Below are 21991 nucleotides of genomic sequence, written 5' to 3'. Positions count from 1 at the left end.
CTCAAACCCTGGAAGGGGGTCTAAGGGTATAGACTTGCAGCCTACCCCTTGGCCTGCCAGCAGGTGGATCCGGACCACCAACTGGTGAATAAAGTTTCCTTCTCCTGCTTTAAGATGGACTTGGTGATTTATTGCAATCTCACCTTAACATTACCACTGAGCCTAGAACTGAAGATTTGGTTCTGGCAAATCCATATCATCTGACATAGTTTATGGTGGTTTTTTTTTTTTTTTTTGTACATTTCATCTTAAAATTGGTTTCAGTTTTATAGCTGAGACTGCATAATAAGAAGTTTTATGTTTACATAATTTTAGTGACAAAATAGCAAAAATAATTTAAGAAAACACAAAGAGTCCACAGAATGATTTTTCAAGCTGGGGAAACAGTGCTGGCCTCATCTCCCAGGACTCCCTTTACTGAGCTGTTCAAAACCACCTGCACGAAGCCAAACACAGCGACCAATGTCCACATGTTCTTACCTGTTCCCTGAGCACACCTTCCGCTCTGCCTTATCCTGACTAAAGACTATTGGTTCTTTAAAATTCTGCTCAGGAGGCTGGGACATTTTCCCAGGACCACCCCTACCTACTGTCCATGTGAGTGGATATCTTTCCAGAGCTCCCACAATGCTCCATAATTTCTCCTTGAGCACCTCAAACCGGATGGGGATCCCTGGCTTACTGGGACATCTTTCTCAATAGACAATGTCCTCATGCAATTTTTCCAAGAGTCATAGAGACAGATATGATTAGATCCCCATTTTATAGATGAGAAGGCAGAAGCGTAAGAGGTAATGTCACTTGCCTCAGGTCACAGAGACATTGAGGAGTAGGACTGAGTTGAAGTTCAAATTGTCCACTCCAAAGCTATGACCCTGCTACCATGCAGGACCAAATATACATCTGTTTCTCAAAATCTGGTGAAGCAGAAAAATACATAGGAAAATTGGTAAACTCACCTTCAGTTTTTCCTTGAGATTTCTACTCCTCTTTTGCTTTATCATTTCATTTCTTTCCAAAACAGCCTCTCGCTGACTTTGAACAGCTTGCTAGATAGTAAAAAGAAATAAAAGCATGCAAAGAAGCCAGCATTTCCAATCGTGATGGAGGGACAGGTTGCACGTTAATGGGTCCATCTTCATTTGGCCCAGTCACATCCGTATATATTAATATTATGTAGTATCAGGCATAAAAAAAAGTATTATTTAAAAACAACTGGTCCATACTTACATTTCCCAGCTTTCTTTCCCTGAAATAAAATCAGAAAAACGCACAATTACTGAACTTCCATCTCGTGACCCAGCAGTCCTCTAACTTTCCCTGAAAGCAGTATGGTCTGCCATCTCGGTGGCTTTGTATAAGTTCCTTGGTCCAAAGGCCCCTCTTTTTGTTTTGATTTGTTTGTTTTGTTTGATACTGGGGATTGAGCCCAGGGTTGCTTAGCCATTGAGCCACATCCACAGCCCTTTTTTCTTTTTTTTTCTATTTTATTTAGAAAGAGAGGGTCTCACTGAGTTGCTTAGTGCCTTGCTAAAGTGCTGAGGCTGGCTTGGAACTCCCAATCCTCCTGCCTCAGCCTCCTGAGCTGCTGGGATGACTGGTGTGCGCCACCGTGCCTAGCAAAGCCCCTTCTTCTGATCTACCTCCAGTGTCCATTTGGAAAAAAGTGCCTTTATTTATTAATGTCCTTTGCGAAATTTCCTGTGACCTCCCTCCCGGTCCCAGCCACAAGGCAATCCTCTTGGGCTGGGGTCACAGAGCTCTGCTTTTCCTTCTCATACAACCTTCAACCCTCTTTGAGACTGTAAGCTCAGAGATGAGGTAATCCGCAGCCCACCATGGCGTTCAATAAACAGTTACTAAATCTGATTAAATTCTGTTTAGGTTTTAGTGTTGGCATTGGGAAGGGGAAGCTTGAGACACTACTCGTTGATGAGAGGAGGGTGGGAAGGAACTGCAGAGAAGAAAAATGAAGCTGAAATTCCAACCGAGACCAAGTGACTTCCTGGAGCGGCAGACTTGAGTTTCAGAGGGCCTGGGGGAGATAGTGGAGGGGGCAGGCGAAGAAGCTCTTGTGAGAGCAGCGAAGCACCCACAAGGTTGCATGGTGACCACGTTAGTGTGCCCAGGGCATTGCAGTGCACACCCACCCATCCTCTGTTGGTCCACCTTTTACTCAAAGTGTCTCAATATGGAAGATAAGGTACAGTCTCCGCAGTCATTGGGGGATCAGAGATCTGCATGCAAACCCACCTCTGTTAATCCCCACCAGGCTCCATGTTGCTCACCTTTCATTCTTTGCTGTTAGACTGTAACTCTCAGAAAACACTTTCACTTTGGGCCAATGTTCTAAAACTTTAAGGGCCTTTTGCAGATGAGTTAAAAAATCTCAGGAGGAGAAAAATCTGAAACAGAACCTGATCCTTCAAAGCTGTACCAGGCCAGACAGTTTTACAGAATGGACTCCTAGTTGTGGGGCATCTACAAGTTCCATATCTGTGGGGCAAAGGCCAACGCTGCACGACCCAGGGGTGCCGTTTGCACACTGACTGGTGTGCGTCACTGTGCTGGAGCTGTGTAGGGGACAGCTGGCTTAGCACTAAGCCTACACCCTGGAGCTGGGTAGGGGACAGCTGGCTTAGCACTAAGCAGTTATCTGGAAGGTAGAGACCCAGGATTCAGATTCCCGGGACCTCCTAATGTCCCAGGAAGTCACCCAGGCTTCTCCTTCACTCCAACAGTCATTTCCTGAAGTGGAGGTGAAGTCAACTTCTGTCTTTATCACCGTCAGGACCTGGGAGAAAAGTCCCCAGCTGGGACCCACCTCCCCACAAGCGCAGCACTATACCTTAGATATTCCGGCAGGTGGAGCTTGTCTGTCTTGGTGACCACTAGGGCAACGTCCCTGCAGAAGCCTCGCTGGCAGGCTTTGATGCTCTCATTCAGAAGGTCTTCATGGGCTCTCCCTCCGGAAACTCTTTCTATGTCGCTGATCACCCAGATCGCTGAGCACTTATCAATGGTCTGTGGAACATGCCCACAGCAGGGGTCAGAGCATGAATGGTGGCTTGGTTCTGGAGGATGATTCCTTGGGGATCACCTGTGTCCACTCCCCAGACACCCTGCCTCCTGTCCTGTCTCTCACGCACACCTCCCTCCTCCCTCTGCACCAGCCAGCCAGAGCTGCATGCAGGTCCCTGCTCTTTAGCTCTCAAGGGGCCTCCACACTGGCCACAACCTCTGCTTAGCCTCCATTCATCCTTCAGGGCCACTCGGGACCACGGCAGATGGGCTGGCTGCCTCTCCCCAGCATCCTACACCATCTGGACTTGCCTGCCATAGTTCCTCTCAGACAGTTACTGTGCAGGGCCAGCTCTGCCCCCAAGAAGGAAAGGGGCTGTCTGTACCCTTCATCTTGGAATCCACATCACCCCAAGCACCGTGTTTGGCCATTACCAGAGCTTTGCAGATGTCTGTGGTATGGCTGAGTGACAGAATTCAAGAAATAAGTCCTCTCATCCCAAATCTGTCACTCACTTGCTTCATCTCAATTGTCCTCTAAGGAAAATGCAGTGCATCTATGCATCTACCCCAAACCTGTCTGTCACCTGCAGCTTCAGTGTGAGGTTTGATGGTCTCTGCATGTCTAGCATATGGCCACCATGTGGCAGCAGGAAACCAGGCACTTTAGGATTATAAATTGCAAAAGAAAGGAATATGTAATATCACATCATAATAGCATAAATGCTACTTTATTAAATGTGCAACTCTCATGTGACAAGCCATCGTGGGTTGCCTCTGATGCTTCTCTTGTCGTATTGCTTCTCTCATCTCCATATAAATGAAAAGTTGAGCCAACTCAGGGATCAAGACAAGATAGTACTTTGCACATAAAGCTATGATAAGTTTGTGATTTGATAATTAAATCATTATTTTGCTTTATGGCAGTGGTTTTAAACTAATGGAGATTTTTGTGCCCTACAGGATATCTGGCAATGTGGGCATTGCATATGCTGGACAAGCACTCTACAAGTGAGCCACATCCCCAGCCCTGGAGACATTTTTAATCGGGACAACATGGGGTAACAGTGGGTAAAGGCTAAATGTCCTGCATGCTCAGATAGCACCCTGTTATCTAGCTCTAAAAGAAGCAAAGTTGAGATACATTAACCTACAGCGGGTGTTTCAAATTCATCTTGCCCATGACCACACAGCTAGTGAGTGGCAGAATTTGAAGTGGAGAGCATGTTTCCTAACTTCCGGCTGGGGCACAACCTGCCACCCTCTCCTCGTAGGACGTCCCCTTTATCCACTTCCTTTAACACCAAGCAGTTCCAGCATCCTTCCCTTGGGTCTGTAGCCAGCTCAGAGTCAGTGGGTTGGAAAGAATCCCAACACATGAACTTATTTTAAAAACAACTTCTCTGGTGGAATTCAGAGTGGGGGACTTGGAGACCCCATCTGCTCAATACACCCTACCCTGGGTCCACAGCCTCTTGGCTCTACAGATTGTTGCTTTCAAAGCTTAGGTTTTATGAGTTAGACAAACCCTTGAACTAGGGAGAAGAAGACAGACCCTGCGAGATAAAGACTACTTAGGACCCTGTGACTATGGATTCCAGCCCTTACCTATTTGTGTATGGATTTTCATTTAAACAAGAGAAAAAAAAACCAATCACTGCCCCCCTCCCACTTCACAAATTATAGTCAATTTAGAGAGTTTTGGGCTCAGCGTCCATGGAGGGCAGCAACCATCCAATGGGGTGAGGAAGATGAAGGACACCAGCTGGGAGCTCCTTGGGAGCAGGCCCTCTTGACCCTTGCATTCCCTATGGTTCTGATAAACCACAGGTGCTTACTAAATGTACGTTCACAAGAAAACAAACAAACAAACAAAAAAAGGCTGTGATCTGTGACAGAATTTGAAGTGGAGAATTTGAAAAGGAGAGCACATTAACTGGGGGGCTTACACCAAGCTCTCAACTGCCAGGATTGATAAAGTCAGAGCCATGGGAGACACACACACACACAAATCTTATCTATAGAACAAGACCAACTGGACTCAGGAGTGGGTGCGATGGTACCTGCTACCCCCACTTCCATCTCCCCATGATGAATGGGCCTCGGAGGGGTTAGGTGACGTGTTGAAAGTACCCATTTTGTAGATGGCAGATCAAGGATGTCTGAATTGGTGATGGTTTTTAGGGAAGGCAAAGCTGGTAGCCAGAGAGATGTGTCCCTGAGCTCTCCTCTCCCTGAACAGGGAAATCTTCAGAAATTCCTTACGAGAAGCGATCATGAAACCGCAGGAATGCAGGGGAGCCCCGGCCAAGCAGAGCACCCTGGGAACCATCTCCCTCTCCAGCCAACCTCCTCAGAGCGCCTCTCCAGCCAGATCTGTGGGCTGTGATGAGTGGCCAGCGTATCTGACCACACCCCATCCAGGGAAAGGGCCTCATGGCCTCCAGTTCACTTGTCATCTGCGTGCTGTGTGCTTTACCTCTTCTAAGAGACTCCAAGGCCCTTGTGGGAAGGCTCTGCTTCTCCTTCAATCTCCTTATAGTTTACTTTCAACGTGTTAGTTGTAAATACCATACATGTTTGTGCAAAATACACAAGCAATACAGGAGTATGAGTAAAGAGTGACAGTAAACACAGAAACTGTCTGTAGCTGTAGGGGTGCATCCTCCCAGAAGGGCAGGCCCTACTGTCTGCTGTACATTTTAAACATTACACACACACACATATAGACAGCCCTGCATGTCCATGAGTTTCCCAACCAAGGACTCAAATACCTATGGAGGGAAAATATTCTAAAAAACTGTGGCAGGTATGGTGGTGCACAACAGATGTGGAGGCAGAGGTAGGAGGATTTGAGGCCAGACAGTTTGAGGCCAGCCTAAACAACTTAAGGAGGCCTAGTCTCCCCCCCCCCCCCCACACACACACACAAAAAGAGCTGGGGATGTAGCTCATGGGTAGATCACTCCTAGTTTTAATCCCTAGTACCAAAAAAAAAAAATATGCATCTTTACTGAATGTCATTCTTGTCATTATTCCCTAAAACAATACAACTACTATTTGTATTAACATTGTATAGTACTGTAAGTCATCTGGAGATGATTTAAAGTATATGGACAGATATGCGTAGATTATGTGAAAGTATTACACCATCTCATATGAGGAACTTGGAGCATCTGAGGAGTCTGGTGTCCACAGGGCATCCTGGAACCAGCCCCCATGGACACTGAGGGATGAGCGTATGCGATTCTTAATGTAATAGGTCATTCTCTGAGTTCTCATTCACAGAGAGAACTGTAGAACAGAGTAAGAGTTAAGAGCAGAAGCCCCCCAGGGCTAAAATCTCTGTTCTGTTATGGGTGCAATTTACTTCACTTAGAACAGTGCCTGGCACAGAATAAATGCTCAGTAAATGTCTGCTGTCATTATTAGCTATGACCTTTGCCTCCTCTGGCTTAGTGTATTGCATGTGTGTGATAATGAATGAACAATGAGATACCGCAGAACACCTCAACCTCTGGTCACTAGGTGTGAGTTGCTAATTGCCCCTAAGGCTGACTCTCTGTTGGTTCTCACATCTGGAGGTGACTGAGCATTCCATTGCTGGGAACCCAGCTCCGACCCAAGCCTTTGGTGGAAGGAATGGACCTCCATCCAGACCACTGCCTTCCACCACAACTGGCTGCACTAGGGATGGACACCTAATCTGGAGAGAATTAATCCATTAGCTGGGCAGTAACCTATCAGATTTTTCCTCTAAGAAATTTGAGCAAAAAGACATAAAGACAGTGCTAAGCCCATGAACTTCAAGGGCATTTAGAGACAGGGGTAGGGTGGTCATTTTTGACAATGTGGATCCTAATGGCTAAGAAAACTAAGAGAGAAGCAGGTCTTTGTGAAGAGCCGTGGGAAGGGAGGCAGCCAGAGGAGGCCAGGCAGAGAATGACAGAGAACAGCTACTTCAACCCTGATGGGTGTTCCTGCGGCCCGACCGGATCTCCTGAGGTCCTCGGATGTCCTTTCCATGACCCCTCTTGATCTGGTATTGCTTTAGCTGGTTTCTGTCCCTCATCAACGTGGCCGCAGCCTCTAGGTCTTCCATGAGCAGCTGTTGGGCCTTGCACCCGCTGCCCTCTCTCCCTACCCGACTCTGTCTTGGATTACTCTGCTTACTCTGAGGTCTCTCTATAGCTGACTGTCCACAGACCATATAAAGTAGAATTTAATCTCAGTGAACTCATAAAATCCTCTAAGTTGGAAGTAGAATTTTTTTTTTTTTTTTTTTTTTTTTTTTTTTTTTTGGCTTAGAAAGGATGGAGGAGGTGAGGGAAGAGGAAAGAAGCTCAGTGAAAGAGAATCACCTTTTTCCACATCTCATCCCTCTTGCTGTTGAAGTCACCTGTGCCTGGAATGTCCACCAGCACCACCCCTTCTGGAATCAGCGAGGATTTGGGGAGAGTCACTTCCACGTGTTTGATCAAGGGCCAGATTCCGGTTTCAGCTGATTCTTCGTCCCCGTCTCTCCTCTGAGTCCGGATGTAGGGGTCCAGCTTGACGGACAGTTCTCCTGCCTGAGAAGGAAGGTCACAGTCACACACCAGCGTGCGCCCAGCTCTTTTCTCCTGGGTCAACTGGACACAGGTCTGTTGAAGGCCTGGCCAATGGATGTCAGGAGGCCCGTCGTCTGCTCTGCAAGGGCTTTGAAAGGTTTCATTCATTTGACTTCCAATGTGCCCATCAACTGCTTAAAATATTCTGACAGACTCATACACATTACACTTTAATTATAATACAAAAAAAATCTAAGGAAATTTAAATTTGTAAATATCTAAGTAGCATTAAATATTTAAGGATTTGCTTTGTTAATCAGGGGATAATTGAACATAAGATGTTAGGATGTACATAAGCAACTATTCTTATTTTGTGCAAAAATCACCAGGTTTCTAAATAGAATAACAATACTTTAAGGATGAATTTTAACAAGAAAAACTAGGTTTTTAAATGCACAACTTGAATAAACTAAGTGTTGCTCCCACCAATATTTTGTTTTAATATGGAAATTAAATTTTAAAAAGTTCCCATAGCACCACCCTGAGTTTTCGTCTGTCTGCTGGGGAGGCAGTGGAGGATAATGGGTCTAAGCCAATCAGGACAAGCCTGCTTCTTGCCTCTTGTCGGTCTCCCTTCAGTTAGGAAAGACCACGTGGCTCCCTTCTACATAATGAAATCAACACACAAATTTGTTGAGGGTGTTTCTGGGGAAGATTTTATTTCCCAATGAAAGGGGAGATATGGTAGGTGCCAGCTTTTCCAACTTCTTTCCACGAGGCTAGCTGTGAAGTCTAGCACGGACTTCAGTAGCGACCTCGGAACCACAAGGCAGTGAGTGTGACAAAGTCCAAGAACTCTGCAAGAAGCTGACCTGACACTGCTGAGCCTCTCCATCAACCCAGGACCCTGCTGCCCCCAGACTGCTTACATGAGAAGATGAATAAACCCCTATAAGTTTAAGCTATCCTATATCTTTATTTTTATCATTTGCAGCTAAATAGTATCCTTAGTTAATCCTTAACTAACTATAAACGGTATTTTCTCTGCATACAACCTCCTCCATTCAGATGCTAAAAATTTCTATTCAACAGCCAGAATGAAAGAAAACTTGGGTCATGAATAACTCTGAATCAGGCATCAATTTATTTCTCATAAAAACACTGTACCTCGGGTAAGTCCTCTAAATGGGCTCACTGTTATATTTAAGACCCGTGATAAAATGAAGAAAGCAAATCCTGAAGCTACCTACCTCTTCTGCCTTGAGAGTGATGACTCTGGAGGTGGGAATCTTCCCTTTGGGCTTTGCCCTCAGTAGCTCCTCATAGTTCTTTCTTTCTGCCCCAGTTCCATAGACCATCCTTAGCTTCCAGATGGCCTCCTCCACTGCTCTGTCCTCATCCCAGGGGTCCACCTCTTCCCCGCCTGGCTCCTCTGCACTGTGCAGGAGTTTAGTCAAGTTCTTCAGCTCCTCTTTCCACTCCTGCCAAGGCAGAGCAGGGACACACCCTTGGTGACACAGGGCCCGGGCTGCATCATCAGGACTTCTCAGATCAGCTACCATGCCCCCTGGCTGTGTGGATGAGGAAACAGGGCCCCAAGGGGAAATGGCTGGTCCCAAGTGCCACAGAGAGTTTACAGGACCCGGCCAGTACCCATCTCACTCCACCGAGCTTTCTCATTCCACAATACGGTCTTTCCACTCAACAAAAGCCTGAGCTGTGTATGCAAGGGATGTGAGACAGTGAGAAGGGAGAAAGAAGGAACAGAGAGGAGGAAGAGGGAAGGAAGGCAGAGAGGGGGGAGGAAGGATGGGAGGGAAGAGGACGAGGGACACACTTGCCTGGTCAGAGAGAAGGTGGATTTTGGCCTCATACTGCTCACCGCAGCCCGAGCGCACTTGGACGATACAAGAAGTGCAAATGCTTTCTCCAGACACTGGCAGAAACATTGCCTGCTGGATGATGGCATTGATCAGGGAGCTCTTCCCAGCCCCAGTGCTTCCAAATAAGCCAATGTAGATTGGATCCAATGACGGCTTTTCAATCAAGGCAAGAAGCCTGTTTCTGTATTAATTATAAAATGCACATTTTTATGATCATCCAGGTGTAGTGGGGAGACCATCAGAACAGAATGCAAGGAACTGAGTTCTAATCCTGGGCAAGTCACTGCATCCTCAAAATCTCTACTCTCTCCTTGGTCAAAGGGAAATGTTATTCGCCATTCGCTACACAGAGTTAGCGAATGGGTGGGGGTGGGGGCATGAAACTATGCAAAAATACTTGGTAAATATAATTCTATACAGATGTGAGGCACCTTGTTTGTGTTCAATAGAAATTACACATTCTTGTCCCTAATAAAACTTATGAAGAGGCAAAGCAGTATTAGGAGCAACCCAGAGTCTTACTGTGTAGTGGCACCCCCTTCTCCACAGAAAATCTTAACTAAGCTTCTCCAGTTTGTAGAAGTGTGTTTGCAAATGCAAAGTGTGATAAAAAAATAAAATTAAATTTAAAAAAGACAGATCCTTTAATAAGGCCTCTGGTCTTGAGCTGGAGCCTCACAGAGATGTTTACATTTCTAAGATAAGAGAAGTTACCAACTGGGCTCCATGGTAACAGCTGGCAGGGGGAGGGAAGAAAGGGGAGAAGAAGCTCTCCCCTTCTCAGGGGTTGTTCTTGAAGGGTCAACTTGCCCAGAACAGTGAAAGAAAAGGCTGCTTTTATGTGATCTTCTGCAGACGGTGAACTTCTGAGCCCCTCCCCTTACATGCTGGGTATAAAGTTCTGAAACTACCTGAACTCAGGGTTCGGGGGATTGACTGATGACAGCAAAAGCTTTACCCTCTGAACCTGGCTATAGCCAAATAAACCTGATGCCTGTTCCTTTTTTGGTGTCTTGCCTCATCTGTTCTCTGCAACAACTGAGCAGGAGAGATTGTGGCTTAGGCACCTCTCAAGTGCCTCATGTCGAGTATAGCGTGGGGCACAGGCTCAGAGTCACATAGCCTGGGTCGGGTTCAGGCCCTTTTTCTTACCTACAGTTTGAGTTTACTCAGTTTACTCAGTGCATCAACCTCTCTGAGCCTCAATTTCAGTAAAATGGGAAGATCAAAATAGCTCTCCTCTTTATGGGGTGTGAGCTTTAACATATGTAAGATACTTAGCAAATCACTGACAACAGGGACAACACACTGAATGGCAACTATCAGTGGTAATGATAATGGCCCCCAGCTTCAGAAACTCCCAGGCTTCTCTGCTTAGTTTCTACCTGAAAACTTATTTCTGTTGAGGGGGAGAAAGCACCCGAGCCTCCTAGGGAAAGGCATCAGCGCCTGAGTCAAGGGTATGGGTTTCGACTCACATGAGATACTTGACTCCGTTAGGAATGCTGTCATCCAAGAAGACACACTGCAGAAGTTTCTGGTAAGTGTTGCTCAAAACCCTTCTGGTCCGTGACTCCAATTTCTCATCTGGAATCAATAGAAATGAATTACCTGGGATGTGCCTGGCAGGGATCGAGTATTAGGTCTCCAAAGGAGCAGTCTGCTGAATATTGCAGAGAAGGGGAAAGAAATGAAATGAAAAGCCATTTAAACTAGAGAGCAAGAGAGCGACCCTGGGAGATTATCACTTGATGGAGATGGCAGCACCAATTCCGACAACTCCAGAGGGCCCAGCCTCTCTGCAACTCCTGATCAGAAGCCATCTCAGGCTTTGCCACGGGCTTTAGCACCTCCTAGACTCTTTTCTCCTGTGGTCATAAAGAGACCAAAATGTAAGAACACCATCCAAACCCCCACTAAAGCACCAAATTCACCATTTTCACGGCCTTTGTTCTAATCAGAAAGAGGTTATTTTTATACTATCACCCCCTCTTCCAGAGCAATCTGGAGACAAGCTTTCAGATGACACATCTTCATTTGAAGACCTTTCATCCTTCTCCTCTGAGCATTTGAACACAGTTAGGAAGGACAGAGCCGGGTTAAAACAAGCTACAGCGCAGTTTTATAAACTCACATTCCTTAAGAGCGCACTGTTCGGCTGACTGAAGGGCTCGGAATCGCTGGCCTGGGCCCGCCCGGCGTCTTTTCTTCATTGGCTCTTTAAATACATCGTCTTCAGCTAGAGGGGAGCAGAGGTTACGCAGTTACAGGTATGGGGCGCGGCATCCTTGCCTCACCTCACTCACGGCACAGGCTCTGAGGGCTAAGAGAGGACCTCTACCAGCAGCTCCGTCTGCCCATAAGCTCATTCGGAACAGGACACTGTGGCTCATCCCATTTGGTTCCTACTTCTGTCCCAGGGTTTTATTATTATTACTATTATTATTATTTTTATTTGATTCCAAAATGTAGCATCCAACATTATCTCCCCGCATGAAAGACATCAATTTGGAGGTTTTCAGAAACCAAAGTGGCTAGACATTCTTTACCAAATATCAAGTTTTAGGAAATCAACCCACTGTGGAGAGAAAATCCCAAGGCAGGGCTAAGTGTGGGTGAAGCCTTTTCAGACTAAGAAAGAAACTGATCAGAAGCAGAATGGGGGTGGGGGCGGGATCATGGGCCATGTACCCAGGATAAATAATCCCCTGAGCAGCAGCTTCTTAATCTGTAAAATGAGAGAACTGATAAAAATGCGTTAGAGGAGCTTTGGATGGTACTCTCCAACATGGGTGCCTTTGAGAGGGAACATTTTCCCCTTCTTCACCTGGAGACGTTAGCAGCTGCCTCCTTCCACAGTCAAGAACAGACATCACAAGAGGCAAAGCTTTGTAAAATTTTTGTTGTTCTGCAGACTCGCTCACTCAAGGTTTTCCCCTTGGTTACAGGTGCGAGGTTGGTAGGGCCCATAACCCAAAAGAAAGTTTAATCAAAAAGTTGTGTGTATGTGTGAGTGTGGCGGGGAGGGTTAAAAAACACCTCGGTGGTGGTGCTCACCTGGTTAGAAAGGGGATAGAGTTGTTTGTAATTATCTTAGCCCAGTGCTCCTGGGGATGGCTTGTGCCTTAGAAAAAAGCTATGGGAAGAACTGGAAGACTTTATATAAAGAGGGCTGAGGCTCCAAAACTGAATGTCACCTACAAAGGCCATTTTCCCTAAAGAATTCCACTGGGGACCCAGGATTGGCAGCCACATCAGAAGGCCCAGCCTCTGTCCTAGGTTCCAGATGTAGGTCTCCTGGACAGCTTAGGCAGCTTCCACTGTTCAACCTTGCAAATTCCAGCACCCATTCTGCTCACACCCCACAAAGTATTCTAGCACAGAGCCACATACCAAATACTGTCCCTCTGCCATCTCCTGCTCAGGAAGGGACTGTTGAAAGAGCTTGTAGTTTAGACCTTGTACCTCAGACATCTCACTTCAAGACTAAGCTTAACTGGAAGAATTCGCCCTGGCTCAGGTTAAGGACTGCATTAGAACTAAATATCAAGTGGTTGCTGGCTTGGAGGCTGGAGAGGAAGAGGCAGAGAAGAAAAGAGCATGCTGTTCAGGCACCTGGGCCAGGTGCAGGCTGAACAGCTCAGTGCCAGAAAGTCTCCTCCACCTGTGTGGGAAAGAATGTAAAATGATATCCAATTTGTAACTTGGGGACTCTTTTGTGTAAGCAATGTTTCTTAGTCTCTCATCCACATGTGACAAGTGATAAGCCCATATATTCAGGGCTCTTATTTCAACTCTGTAGTGACTGGCAATTAATCTGATAACAGACTGGAAGCTTATTTATCAACAAAAGCAAGGTTAAGAAGTAGATAAAATAGCATAGTTTAAAACTCTTTTTTTTTCTTCCTTTCTTTTTTTTTTTTTTAATTTCCAAAGTGAAAAACTGCCTAGGAAGGAGAAAGTATTGCATCTTGGACTCATAGTATTTGCATGGATAGTATTTCCATATTGAATTATAACTTGAAATGTATTGGCCCGAACTTAGATCACAGCTCTTATTATTCCCTTTAATTGCTCAGTCATGCATTTGTGTTTTCCAGCATTCTATATAGAGTTATCCTAGGAAAGATAGTAGAAGGGGAGGGAGACAGGACCAGGAAAACAAACAAACAAACAAAAAAAAACCAAAAAATCCTACTGCAGCTGTTGCTTCTGTCTGCCACAAGGTGTCACATTTGAAAAGTGATCCCCAACAGTCCAACGCGAGATGCAGATTTATTGTTGCTCCAAACCATTGCCAGAGGCCTTCAGGATCTTCCAAGCAAAATGATCCCAGTCCTCAATACTAAGCTCAACGAAGCGGATCCCCGAGTTCGTTCTGTTTCAGGCTCAGCCATGCTTCAGGTGCTGGCCACTACCCTGCTGACCCAGAGGCTTTGCTTTCCTTTCCCCTAAGCTAATTCTTTCCATGGGAAGGAAAAAGCATTTCTCCATACATCTCAAAACACAAAGGACTATAATCCCCATTTTCTGCACATGGAGGTTACTTCCCTGCCATCTTCTAGGAAAAGCTCTTCCTAGGGGCCCTTCATCAGTCCTCTGCATGAGAAAGGTGACAGATTCACCCTCCAAAGTGACCTTATAGGCTACATCTCTGCTTCTAAGGAAAGCTACCAACATCATTCCAAGGGCCCTACCTTTTCTGCTGCAAGAGAGGCTATCTTCAGGGGGTCCTAAAAGAAGGTTCTGTAACCTTTTTTGTAAAAAAGGTAGAAAACCCCACAACTGAATTGCCAGCCAAACAGTTCACTTCATCATGAATAGGCTATTTTAGTTATTGTTGAAATAATGGGCATTCATTCACTATTAAAACTTGACATGAGAAAGCAGCATCTGACTGAAGAGCAATTAGAGACGATTAGATGCAGTCTCATCCATTACCTTTAACCAGACAACAGCAGTCTGTTCCTGGGGCTTCATCCGGGGACACCACTGCAGGTGTATGACCTGGGTGTGGCCTGGGCTCTGTTTCTGCCATCTCTTATTATGTGAAATCCTGCTTTTGTCACTTGGAAGAACCGATCTAAAAGGATGCACAAAGTACAAGGGGAAAAGCAGCAGACATTAAAAACACAAAAAGCAGAAACTAAGAATATATACATCTGTCTATGCTTTGTTTTCCTCACTGGATCCCAAGCTCCGAAAAAGCAGCGTCCATTCTATCTTTGAATACCTCATTACATCTAGTGCCAATGACTTTTGTCTTAAATGACAAAGGTTGATATGGGATCGTTAGTTTTCCTTCAAACTTGTGTCTTTGGAAGTTTAAGCTGTGATCTTTAAGACAGCCCACTCTGAATCAAGAATGAACCTCTGGAGGCTGGAAATGTGCAGGTGAAGTTCCCCGGCTTTGTGCCCTGGGGCTCCAGTCAGGTGTGCCCTGACCCCTTGGGCCAGGGCTGTTCAGTCCCAGAGAGCCTCAGCAAGAACCTGGGAGGGAGGTGGCTGAACAGTGGACACTCCTATGGAGTTTCTCTGGAGGTTACTGAGTGGGGAGGAGAGAGTTGCAGTAACTAGATTCTATGAACCTTCTTTGTTAGTTGCAGAGCAGGCTGAACAAATGTTAGCTGCAGGGTGGGCGGAACTCTTGGCCCTCACCCTCATCCGTCTGGTTCCTTATCACTTGTTTGCCTCAAGTCTGAACATTCAACCCCACTCAAGGCTGAACACTTGATCCCCATCTGGTGCAAAGGAAACCCACATCTATCCCCTGCCTGGTCTCACTGAGGGCAGAAGATGAGACCCTTAGCAACTATTGTATGATCCAATCACTATACGCCAACAAGGCAGCTTGAAGACCCAGAGATCTCATTAGATTTTGGCTATAAAAAATCTCCTCTCACCCCTCTCTCTCTCTCCTCTCTTCTCTCTCTCTCTCTCTCTCTTTTTCTTCTCTCTTTCCCTGGTCTCTCTTTCTCTCTTTCTCTCTCTCTTTTTCTTTTCCTTCCCTGTTAATCAGACTCCGCCGCAATAAAGATCTCTTGGTTGCTCCGAGTGTCATGGTCACTTTCCTTTCATTCTTCACCGCCCCATCCCACCTCCACCAGAGGTCAGCCCCACTTGGAGGCTACATGCAGCACAAAGGCATGGAGTGTCTGCAGGGGAGAGAGAAGGAGGCATCTCCAGAGGAAGCACCCAGCCCAATGGCAGACAGGGAACTAGCATAGAGGGAGAGCCATGGACCCCTAGAGGCTCAGAACAGAGGGCACAGCAGCAAGTGGGTGGGAATACACTATGCTGAAACTTCTTGGTCCCCATCCAGAGAGGAGAACACAAGCAGGAAGCACCCAGAGTACTTTCCATATCTGCTGTTTCTGTTGGGAGCACTCAGGCATGTATTTTAAAACCAGAATCACTAGCCCTTCTAAACTATGCAAAATTCCTCCAGACATGACAACTTACACTCGTCCCACAGGCTGTAGGGAGACTGTCTCATTTGCACTTTAACCCCAAATTTAAATCACAACCCATCAGTTGAAACAGTCTCTTATTCTTAGTTTGGCTTGCTGATTAGAACTGGCTAAGTAGCACTTAGTGTGTGTTGATGGAATGTGGTCCAAACCCCTACTATGTGCAAAGTCCTGAGCGGGTAGAGCTCTTTACCTCTCCATTCTCTCCTGTAGTCCACCCTCAGGCCACCCCACACCCCTGGTAGTTCTCCAGTGCAGGGCATTCCACCGAACTCCCAAACCTCTTAGCACCTGTCAGGTGCCCTTGCCCCTTCTTCTCAGTGAATTTCTATTCTTCAAGATCCTGTTTTGGCATTTCCTCTGTGACATGGTGCCTGGATTCTCGACTTTCCCCTTCTAAGTCCCCACTGCCTCACAGACACCACTGTTATAATGTTGACCATGCTTTCTATATTTCTTCTCTTCATTGAGCCACCAGCTATTTGAATTCAGAGGACTGCACTTTTTTAAATACTGCATTTTTTTAAAATACTGCATTTCTTTCAAGAAGTGCAATGACTGTCAGTAAAAGCTGAATGGCTGAATGAATGAAAAACTAATGGATCAGATTCCACACCAAAGGATGTTTAAAAGCCAAACGTTTTTGACGCGATTAGAGTTCTGCCTTAAAGAGTATAAAGCAGCAGGTAAGCAAATGGAGCAGCATTAATGGTGAAGACCATTCAAGAACTGGGAATGCTTGATCTGAGGAAGGGAAGACGTAGGCAGAGGCAGAAGATGGGAGGGGACTTCACAGTGGTTTCAAATGCATGACCCAGAGTGGCAGGTAAGTGAGGTGAAGCATCAATTTTATGGTTCCAAAAGGGTAGAACTAGACCCACTAGGTGGAAAGTAACAAAGCATTTTGGCCTAACTTTTTTTTTTTTAAAGAGAGAGTGAGAGAGGGAGAGAGAGAGAGAATTTTAATATTTATTTTTTTAGTTTTCGGCGAACACAACATCTTTGTTTTTTTGTATGTGGTGCTGAGGATCGAACCCGGGCCGCACGCATGCCAGGCGAGCGCGCTACCGCTTGAGCCACATCCCCAGCTCCTGGCCTAACATTCTTGAGTTCAGAATTTCCCTCTTCTCTGTGGTTTTGTTTTCCAAGATCTCAGTTACCCACAGTTAATTATGGCCCCACAAATATTAAATGGAAAATTCCAGAAATAAGCAATGCACAAGTTTTAAATTACACAACATTTGAGTTGCATAATGAAATCTCACATGTCCAGCTCCATTCTGCCCAGGACATGAATTGTCCCTTTGTCCAGCATACCCATACTGTATATGACACCTGCCCACTAGTCACTTAGCAGCCTTCTTGGTTATCAGATCAACCATTGTAGTATCTCAATGCTTGTGTTCGAGTAATCTTTGTTTTACTTAGTAATGACCCCAAATTGTGAGAGTAGTGATATTGGCAATTTGGATATGACCAGAAAAAGCCACAAAGTGCTTCCTTTGGCGAAAAAGTAAAAATAAAATATGGTATTTTGAGAAACAGAGACCACATTCACATAACTTTGATGACAGTGCTATTTTTATTATGTTATTGTTGCAAAACTCTGTCTCTAATTTATAAATTAAACTTCATCATAAATATGTATTTGTAGGGGGAAAAAAAACAGTAAATGTAGAATTCAGTGCTCTCTGTGGTTTTAGGTTTCCAGTGGCAGTCTTGGAATGAATTCTCCAAGGATAAGGCAGAATTACTATAATCGAAGTTGTCCAAAATGGAATGAGATCCCTTAGGAAGTAATGCATTTCCTGACACTAAAGGAGTCTGAACAGGAACCCTATGACCATCTGGTAGTGGGATCGGACTAGATGAATCTTAGAGCTTCGTTGACTCTCAAGATTCTGAGTTTTTGAAGTGTTCCCCAGAGAAGCTGGTAATGGAAGTACTCTGCAAGATCACTAAATTTCATAAGAGACACGGCAATTTCTTGTTTGAAACACTCAGAAATGCTGAACTATATCAAAGCCTAGATGAGTGAGGAGATAAAAATGATGAAAGAACTGTTAGATGGGCAAGCATGCAGTCATGCCTGCCCATAACTTCAGCCACAGAACTAGGAATTGATAAAGAGATCTGTTGTTTCCTGAAGACATCAGCTCAAAGCCACTGTCACATAAAATATGAGGCATTATATCATCATGGTGGACACTGATGATAAAATAAAATATATGGTCTTATTAGTGGACAAAACTCTGTAGATCTCCAGGAAAACTTCTCTCCTGGAACTTATATTTCAGGAAGAGACATTGGGGCCAGATGAAGCCCAAATGAACTAATCAACCGAAGTGATAAGCATTACCACCAGACCACCACTGGGTTAAATAAATATTTCAAGTGTGAATGCAGAATCTGGAGAATTGAATAAAATGTGATCTTGAGACTAAAACCCTTCAATCTGAAAGCAATGCAGATCAAAGTACATAAAAAGCACGAAGAGTAGAGAGGAGAATCAGATGTGCTCACTGAATTCTGGGATGTAGGTACTGGTTTGGCTCCTTTCAGGGATGCAAGAACTTTAATTCTCTGACTTCAGTTACTAAGTCAACAGAATACAAAGGGAAGCAAAGGTCATCAGCATAGCTTGTAGCTATCTGGAGTGGGATTAGGTTTAGCTGCATCTAGTGGAGACAACAAATCATAAGCACCAACCAAACCAAAGCATCTCCCACAGTACCAGTCCATGTAACCCCTAACTGAAATCTGAGAAAGTGGAAATTATCTGAGATGTGGTTGTAGAGAATTGGGCTTCAAATTCCTTCTGCCAGTGTTTGAAGACTGGCAGGAAGAGGTCATCTGACAAACCATGACATTGGAAAATCGAAAGGCTATCATTTCCAAAAAGGGAAAGGAGGTAGAAAAAAATAAACACCAGACATTTAAAAAGGAAAATAACCAGTAAACAAATAGAGGTGGTAGTTTGGTACATTACTCAGAATGGAGTCACTGGGTTGAAAACAATGTGGTGGGAACAGTATTAAACTGGAAACCAGATGTGGTATGTTCTATTTCTGGTTTTGCCACCAATGAAAAGAACTGTAGTGTTTTTAGATTTAAATAGGTGCTAAAAGAATGAAAATTCTCATTTTAAAATATCATTTGTCATGGAAACCAATAATGTACCAATGATTAGGGTCTTCTAGGTAGCACAACTGAGAAGACTGTAATGGTAAGTTTGTTGTATTAAAGAGAAAATGACCTGCAGGTGCATCAACCCTCCTAAGCTAATGCTGGAGTTCACTTCCCTGCAGAGGGATGTAGCGAAGGTAGTGCATATCATGAAAATTTGGTTTGTGTTGAGAAGCAATAGAAAATAGTCCAGACTTATTGCTCAGGCAGGCAAGGTTCTGCACGTGTAGTTTATTCTACGTGTATTTCAACTATTTGGTTAGCACTTAAGTTTTGCTTTTAGTACTTATTTACATTCATGTGCACTGAACCCAAAAATAGCGTCTTTTATGACCCTGCAGGTTTAGCTAGATATGGGGAGGTTGTTCAGAACTGGCTTCCTGTTAGGTAATTGTGACTTTGGGCAGTTACTCTTGCTTCTCTCATCTCACTTTCTTCTATTTGTTTGCTTACCATCTTTTTCCAAACAGGAAAGTAACAGAGGTGATACAAGTGCAAGTCATCCCTATGCTAGAACAGCTGTAAACACTGGGATTGAATAAAGGTTAGAGCCAGACGTCTGTATTTTAGGGATACGGACAATAAGGCCCAGGGAGGGGAAGGATTTGGGCCCAGGGCATGTATTAAGGTAATGGCAATGAGGACTCAGATGTGAGGTTCCTGAAGGCAAGGGCAAAGTTCTTTTCATTACACTACATAGTCTGTAGTAGGTACTACTTAAAACTTCTGAAGTTTGGGCACAGGGGAACAGAAGGAATAGTGCCCATGAATGAGGGTTCTCTCAAATGCATGACAAAGGCATCTCTTGGAGACAAAGGCTGTTGAGGAGGAGGAAACATGGAAACTTGAAAATAATTATATATAGGGACTCAAACTGCTGCCTGTAAATTCTAAGGTATCCTCAGAGTAAAACAAGGCAGAAGAGAGAGAGAGAGAGAGAGAGAGAGAGAGAGAGAGAGAGAGAGAGAGAGAGAAATGTCAGGGCAGTATACTTCTATTGCATTTGTTCTGTTTGATGCAGAACTGAATGTGTTTATTGCAAATTATAAGCATCCTGTTCTTTTACCCTAGTTTTCCTTTGGTTAGAATCTCCTCTTACCCTACTTTGCTCCCATGATCTGCCCTTCCCAACATTAATCTCTTTTTCTTTTCATTTCTATTACTCTCCTCAAAGTGGCATTAATAGGAAAAATTTTAAATGCTTAAATTAGCAAAGTCTCTTTGGGGGGCATTTTGGTTTTTAACACTGGCTTATTCCCTCCTTTTAACAAATATGTAAGTTCTCGGTACACAGTAAGTACTGGATAAGTGTTTGTTGAACAAAGGTCATCTTTTAACTATATCTTAGGTAGTAAGATCAATAATGGTGGTGGTTATATTTATTTTATTCATTTTTTCATTCTTTCAACAAATATTAGTTGGGTGTTAGTGGTCCTGGTGGTACAGCAGAGCAGCAGGGGCAAGGTGAGCAACCCACAAGCTCAGTCTGAATGATACACTGGACACTGCCCAGGATTTTGAGTCAGGATATTTAGATTTCGTATTTCAATATAACACTGAACAAACTGCCTGATTTTTCTGAATCCCAGTTTCTCCACCTGTGGAATAGGAATGGTGAAAACAGCCCTATCAGGAATTTCTTGTGAAAATGAACGTAACAATGCTCTGTGGGCATTTAAACATACGTACAAGTATTATTTCTATGTTGTAAAGGCAGCGAAACTAGAAATCAGTCCTAGTATTCACGGGGGCGGGTCTATTTAGTTTGGTCGGGGCAAATGCCACTTTCACTGGTAAACTGACTCCCCTTCTTGTCTCCACTGGTGGGTCACTTAGAGGAGGCTATACCATGTTCCTCGGTGGGTCTTTGGTTAAGTTTCACCTCCCTCCAACAAGGAGGTAGGCTAAAGAATGAAATAGAGAACAGGAGATTGGTCACAAAATGATGGAACATTGATAAAATTAACGACTTATTTTCTTTATTTTTAAGTTTCAGGTTTGGATTTAAGTATGGTTGGTGTGGGCAACTGTTGGGTAAACACTAATCAGTGCCTAGGAAAGCTCGTATAAGGACGTTAAAGAATGTGATAGGAAGGAAATGGAGAGAGGAAGCTGGCCACTTCCCTTGTCTCCAACCTAGAGGTGAGGACCATAGCAGAGTGACCCAGGTTGTAAAGTTTAAGGAATGTATTCCAAAATCTGAAGGGCTCCACTGCACAGTGGGCGAGCAGTCTGTCCTAGGTGTTGCCCCTGCTTGTAGGCACAGAGTGCCCTCCTGGTAATCCGGCCTGTTGCCACCCAGAAGCATGTAAGAAAATATCCAAAACCTCTCAGTCGAGTCCTCCAAATTCTTTCTTTGGGATCAGGAAACAATGTGCTTGGGTGTCTGCAGCCCTGGGAGGATAAGCAACATTTCCTAACCACCTTATTGGACATTATATTGTTCTTCCAAACTGGGGACGTCCCAACAGAGCAATTTAAACATACTAGGTCAAAAGCAAAATATGAAATGAAAGCCTTCACACCCCTATTTGAAAAGGGGTGTGTTTTGGCATAAACACATCAGGTAACTTGTTGGCCATTAGCAGTGTAGCCATCAGAGGCAGTCAGAGAAGCAGGAGAGGCAGTGGGGTGGATGGACGGCAGGTTTTTCTCAGCCTTCTCTTTTATGTGAATTGGTGAATAAATAAGCAGATATTTTCATAATGTGCTTTAGCAGTTTCTAAGGAAATAAATTTTAATCTTATTGCTCTCCCAGGCTTGTCAAAGCTAATGAGGTATAAGAAAACATTTCCCTCCTCATCAGGAACTCATACACTCATACACTCAATGTCAACACTAGCTGTTTTCTTTTGGAAGAAATGATTAATGACTTACCTAA

The 21991-nt window shown here is 44.5% G+C and overlaps 1 protein-coding gene across 1 annotated transcript in view; it reads right to left on the bottom strand.

Annotated features, from left to right (window-relative positions):
• Nuggc (nuclear GTPase, germinal center associated) overlaps positions 1 to 14472 on the bottom strand; it is a 37028-nt gene extending 22556 nt beyond the window's left edge. The window contains exons 1-9 of the mRNA XM_076852271.1: positions 14396 to 14472; positions 11589 to 11693; positions 10933 to 11041; positions 9413 to 9635; positions 8822 to 9052; positions 7383 to 7592; positions 2849 to 3024; positions 1231 to 1249; positions 960 to 1049 (exon numbers count right to left, since the gene is read on the bottom strand). Coding sequence (XP_076708386.1) covers positions 960 to 1049; positions 1231 to 1249; positions 2849 to 3024; positions 7383 to 7592; positions 8822 to 9052; positions 9413 to 9635; positions 10933 to 11041; positions 11589 to 11667 — 1137 coding nt within the window. The 5' untranslated portion in view covers positions 11668 to 11693; positions 14396 to 14472. The remainder of the gene's footprint in view (positions 1 to 959; positions 1050 to 1230; positions 1250 to 2848; positions 3025 to 7382; positions 7593 to 8821; positions 9053 to 9412; positions 9636 to 10932; positions 11042 to 11588; positions 11694 to 14395) is intronic.
• Positions 14473 to 21991: the final 7519 nt, after the last annotated feature.

Source organism: Callospermophilus lateralis, chromosome 4 (genome assembly GCF_048772815.1).
Source record: "Callospermophilus lateralis isolate mCalLat2 chromosome 4, mCalLat2.hap1, whole genome shotgun sequence".
Lineage (NCBI taxonomy): Eukaryota > Metazoa > Chordata > Mammalia > Rodentia > Sciuridae > Callospermophilus > Callospermophilus lateralis.
This window is presented reverse-complemented; position numbering and strand designations above follow the sequence as displayed.